At 30.0% G+C, this 6,000-nt stretch overlaps 1 protein-coding gene across 4 annotated transcripts; it reads left to right on the forward strand.

The window, feature by feature from the left end:
• The first annotated feature begins 3,317 nt into the window (after window positions 1-3,317).
• On the forward strand, window positions 3,318-5,561 carry LOC114181326 (heavy metal-associated isoprenylated plant protein 16-like). 4 transcript variants are annotated; one of them, XM_028067754.1, is made up of 4 exons: window positions 3,318-3,449; window positions 3,551-3,629; window positions 4,495-4,782; window positions 5,444-5,561. In XM_028067754.1, exons 1-4 carry the CDS (start codon window positions 3,444-3,446, stop codon window positions 5,452-5,454), a joined length of 384 nt encoding a protein of 127 aa, XP_027923555.1. In that variant the 5' UTR covers window positions 3,318-3,443; the 3' UTR covers window positions 5,455-5,561. The 4 variants fall into 4 exon arrangements, with proteins under 4 accessions (XP_027923555.1, XP_027923552.1, XP_027923553.1 ...); XM_028067751.1 differs by lacking the exon at window positions 5,444-5,561 and having other exon boundaries at window positions 4,495-5,353; XM_028067752.1 differs by lacking the exon at window positions 5,444-5,561 and having other exon boundaries at window positions 3,335-3,449; window positions 3,551-3,622; window positions 4,495-5,353.
• The last annotated feature ends 439 nt before the right edge of the window (window positions 5,562-6,000 follow it).

Below are 6,000 nucleotides of genomic sequence, written 5' to 3' on the forward strand. Positions count from 1 at the left end.
TTTTTCTATATATGTGAACACTTCTTATTCTTAAAACTCACCAACCTTTTAATATAATAATTGAATATTGTGCATATGTCTAAGCTTTTAACTACTCCTCAGGCAAATTGTGTATCTTGGTTCAAAAATACCACTTTAATGAAAAAAGAGATATGGTAAGCGAGTTTGAATTTTTTATTAATTTTTTTCTATTATTCCTCTACTGTATTTTTTAAATACACGGATGATCATTAATTTTACAAATTTAAATTATATTAAAATTATCTTAAAAATATTAAAAATATTAAAATAATGTATTTTTAATCCTCAGACAATTTAAAAAGATTCAGCAGAACAACCAGACTCATAATATATCTTCATAGACTTAAATGAATATATTCTTGCATTAATGACGACTATCAAACCCAACTAAATATGCTAAAATAATATTTTGCTTTCGATTCAGAAAAGTAGGATGATTCATAAACTGATTATGCTGTTGGCATCTAAATGACTAAAAATCAAGAACATAGAAACATATTAATTTGTGAATACAAGATTTTTTCATATAAACTATTTTAGTCCATCCCTTTCTTTATTTAAGTTGTTTGTGTTACTCACCGATTAGAATTCATATGTTATATCGGTTGTTAAGAATTTAATTATGAATTGAAAGTTTTATATGTGAACAAGATGTTGAAATCTTTTATATGAATTGTTTTTATGACTTATTATTACTATCGATTCTCTTCCATATAAATCTCAAAACAGACATAACAAGCCAAAATACAATATATATTATATATATCACATCTCCTTCGACCATAGTGGACCTGCTTACTCCAGGGTCAAGATATAAACACATTTTATTATAAATTAAAGAAGTATAAATAATATCAACGATTGGAAAGCAGTTAAGACAAACTTCATCATGAGATTAAAAAGATATAGATATTGGATACAAAAATAAATAAATAATAATGTTTGGCGTAGGTTATTTGAATGTGTTTTTTTGGTGGAGAAATTCGAAGCCTAACAGAGTAGCTAACATGTCATTCTCAAGCAGAGAAACCACAATAAATATATATATATATATATATATATATATATATATATATAATATTTATTTATTTATTCTGTTCCATCGACAATTGAAAATCTGTTTGCTCCTACTCACAGGAATGGTATTAGTGTGGGTATTCTACACATATTATAATAAACTAGTGGGTTCTTCAAACCTTATTCTATTGGGATTCTTATTCAAAAACTTCTGAGTCTTTCTCAGTATACACATATTTTTTTCTCATGAGCCTTTTCTAAAAATAAGAGGAAATGTTAACGGTAATATGTTTTTTCATAATTCGTTTTCAATTTTAATAGTTTATTTTTTAAATTTTAATTTTTTAATAGGTATATTAATATTAACGAATAATAAAAAATAAATTCAATTTTTAAAATAATAAAAGAAAAGTTATCTGTAAATATAAAAATAACACAAATTCAACTTTTTCACCTATTTTAAAATATGATATACTAATGATTCAATTTATATGAGAAATTTCATATTAATTTCTCAGATATGAAAAAATATGATGAATCAAAGAGATGAAATTAAAAAATCTTATTTAAAATGGGATAAATATATCAAATACATCCTCAAAATTATTATTTTTCTAAAAAACAATATCTAAGAAGATTTTAATATATATTTTTATTATATTAGAGAAAATAATTAAATATATATAAATTTTAACGTTTCCAAAAATTTTCAAAATTGTTAGTGAAAATCCGTCACTATTTACATCCACCGATATCCATGAATGAAACAATATGTCTTGGTTTAATATTTTATCCATGAAACAACCTAAACAACATCAAATGTTATTGTGATACAGATTGGACATCTTCAATGTGAAATTCACTACATGTTCATTGTGTAGATAAAGTATTATAGCTGAATTTAGGGTCATGACTCCCATAATTTCTGAAATAAAATCTTTTTCCACTGAGTTTTAAATAAAAGCCAATCAAATCACCTTTAATATGGTGTAACGACCTTGGTGTTGTTCTCACTGTTCTTCACTGCCCCTCCCAAACCGAGGACCGAACATTGATTTGATAGATCTAAGTCGACAAGTTAAGAGGTGAACATTTGAGATCAAGTAGGCAACGCAAGAAGTGTTGGGAAAGTTCCGGTCCCGTAAGAACAGAGGAAAATTTATAGTCAAACACATGTCTCCTAACTATATAAGACTCCTAATAGTGACACTTTTCTCTTATCAAGACCCAAATTCAATGTTAAATCCCCAAGTTATGTTCTGTTTGTCAAGGGATGAAAATGATATATCCAAAATCGTTAAAACAAAAAGAAGTTATTTTCATGTTAAGAATTAAACTTTAATTCTACGGTTTGATCGAGGTGGAATAATAGATCCAATAACAAATAATAAATTTTGTTAGGATAGACTCTAATATCATGTTAAGAGAAATAAGTTTTAGATTTAATTTAATTCTACAAACTTGACTTATAAAGTGAGTTTTATACCCATAATTATAAATTGGTTTTATGTCTAGTTGATGTGATACTTCCAACACATATAGAAAAATACAACCCCAAGGTGCAAAGGTGACAACCTTGTACTGGAAGGTAGCCTTGTGCCGGAGGTGACGGTTGGGTGATTTTTGTGGCTGTAGCTGCTGCAAACAACGGTGACTCCGTGTTGGACGAATTGTGGGAGAATGAAAACAGTGCAACACAACAGAGAAGACGAAATATTATAGTAGAAAACGAAGAGATATTATGTTGTTCGTGTTCTAAAACGAATCGTATGCTACATGTATGTACGATATTATGAGTTTTACTAAGAACTCATAATACTTATTTACAAAAATTTCACTGATTTATCTCCCAGTGAATGTATAAACCACAAGATAGCACTTTGGCCATAAACAAAAAGTCTGAATCAAAAAACTATGATGCAGAATCTTTTAGCTCTAAACTTTAACGTGTAAAAAAGTTACAATTAAGTTAAATATCTATAAATAATTTCAACCATATAAAAGCAACTAATTAACGACATATGAAGTCAAACTTGAACATGGAATTAAGACATTGAAGAACATAACTTGATTATTAGACATAAAAATAAAATCATGTTGAGGAGTATGAATAATGTGAGTTTTGGTGGACCAATTCCAAGCCTAACCAAGTAGCTAACATGTCCTTCTCAGCCAGCCAGCCAGCCAATTCATTCAAGTCAATGAAGACTTGCATATTCTGTAATTTTTTTTCGTTGAAAAACTTATTTTATAATCTCTTCCTCATATTATTATTATTTCTATTATATAAACCATTGTATCGCTCAGTTCCAAAGCACAAGACAAACACCAAGACACACACCCCTTTGATTTTTGTTTCCGATTACAAGAGCGAGAAGTTGCCTTTTTCATTCAATTTAGCAAACATGAAGGTATGAACCAATGGTTTTAGTTTTGCTTTTCTGTCCTTTTCTTTTCTTTTTCTGATGATTCCTCAAGAACTTTTACACAACAACACGTGTAATAAATACAGCAAAAAATAGTTATCAAGCTGAAAATGGACTGTGACAAATGCAGAAACAAAGCCCTGAAAACTGCAGCACAGGTACCAGGTGAACATCACACGACAATCCCTGTTACGCTTCATATTGAAAGAAGTTTTCTTTCAGAGTCATAAAATAATCATATCATCCATATGAAAACCGTGCTGTTTAGAATTTTATTTGATAACTTTTAATATGTTTATGGAAACTCACAATTCTAATCTTAGAATGAAACGGAAGTTCTCAGAGTTCAGATTGTTATATGAAGAAAGCAAACACTTTGTTAGTTAGCTAATTTTTGCACTCTTTTCTACTGAAAATTAAACAAACTCATCTTAATCTATACTGATGCATATGTTTTTACAGAATTTTCGGAGATAAGTTTATTAAAATGAACAACTCCTAGAAGACTAACTAAGCTTATCCATGTATATGAATTATAAAATGAATACCAATGGAGTGACACAAAAAAAAAAAAAGCAAAATAAAAATGAATGATAAATACTAGCTAAGTATTAAGTTAATCTCTAATATAAAAGGGGAGTCTTATCTTAATTTTTATCTCATTATATATAAAATTATTAAGATAGTTCCGCAAATTTTATTTTAATAGGAGAGCCATAGAAAAATATTTTTATATTTAATATTATTTTATTTCACACCAAAATATTTCAATAAAAAATTCTTCTCAAATTATCAATCTTTTTTAAGTTTAAAACTGATGGATTGGAGATGTTCTTAAATTATTATGTGGTTTAAAAATATCATGATGTTTGTCAATCTTTACATATATACCATGTAATTAAATATGATTTGTGTAAATTTGAAATGTGAACTCCATGGTAGAAACCAATAGAGAAATGATCATCTTAGGGCATGTGATTGTTCAAAAAATCTAGATTAAAATTGAGTATATTCGTCTTAAACCTCTCAGGTGTGACTACGGTAGCCTTGGACGGCGACGACAGCGACCGCGTGGCGGTGAGCGGCGTAAACGTGGACATGGTTTGCTTGGTGAACCAGCTGAAGAAGAAGTTCTCGTCGGTGGTGATTGTGACGGTGGAGGATCTGAAAAAGGCGGAGGAGGAGAAGAAAAAGAAGGAGGAGGAGAAGAAGAAGAAAGAGGAGGAGGAGAAGAAGAAGGCGAAGGAGAAGGAAGAGAAGCTGAAGAAGATGTTGCATGCTGCTCTGTGCAAAAAGTGCCGCAGTTCGAGTTGTCACGGTAAGTGTGACGTTGATATCGTGTTCTGCCTTAACTGTGAAAGCAGCAGCTGCAATGGCGAGTGTTGCGTCGTTTGCGTTAAGTGTGAGAACCCTAAGTGCGATGGGGACTGTGACTTATGCTTCAACTGCAACAACTCAAACTGCAATGGTTGTTGTTCTATTAATAAGACTCCTCCATCATCATGCCCGAAGGGGTGCACATGTCACAAATGCTATGTGCCCTATCAACCTTATTACTACCCACCTTACCCTCCCCAAGTAGTATATTATGATTCTTGCCCTGATTCTTGCTCCATCATGTGATCCACCATAGAATTTTTCTTCCTTCTGCACAAAATTACAAACAGAGATCTTCATGCAACCACATGGTTCGACTAGGATATTTGTATTTAGTACGATGTTTCTGATGTTTCTGATGTTCACTCTCTAATCCTGCGAGACACGTTCACGAAATTGTATTTGTTTGTGTTTGTTTTGGATTCGTGTAAATTTCGAAGTTGATTTCTTGATGAACGATATCTCAGTTTGTGTACTTTCTGATATGTTATTAGCTAGGAAATTAAATTAAATTTCTAAATCCAATAACCAGAAGTTAAATTAATTTCCTCAATTGTTTTGGCTTTTATAGTATTTTAATTTTAATTTTGTCTTTTGGGCAGGGCATAAGTAAGACTACTTCTTGGAGTATTGTTGCAACATGCTATAAGACTAAAAGACCATTGCAGCAATCGTGTAAAAAAATTTGGACTTTAGTAATAAATTCTCGTTGTGGATGAATCCTTTTACACGTCTTTTCAAAATTGTAATTTATTTCATAATATTAGTAATTTAATTTAATAAAAAAGTTGTTTTTTTGACTCTTGAGATATTACGTGCATGAACTTGTGTCTAAACACTGCTCACTGCTCAAAAAAGTTGAAGCATTTGGTTTGGCATAAAAAAAGTTAATCTGAAGTCAGAAAACTAGTGACTCAGATTTGATTTACATGTGGATAGAGAGAGAAAATAAAGAAACTAAAGCGAAGAGTTCTTACCAAGTTAGAGTAACATGTGTATGTATATACATTGAATTTTAGTAAGAAACAAAAAGAAAATGTAACTTGAGAAGTCAAAAGAGAAAAAAAAATATCATATTACAAGTTTCTACGTTTAAATATTAGAAATCAGTTATATAAAATAATATAATAATTAATAAAGATGTCATCCACTAACTACT

This window comes from Vigna unguiculata, chromosome 4 (assembly GCF_004118075.2).
Source record: "Vigna unguiculata cultivar IT97K-499-35 chromosome 4, ASM411807v1, whole genome shotgun sequence".
Classification (NCBI taxonomy): Eukaryota; Viridiplantae; Streptophyta; class Magnoliopsida; order Fabales; family Fabaceae; genus Vigna; species Vigna unguiculata.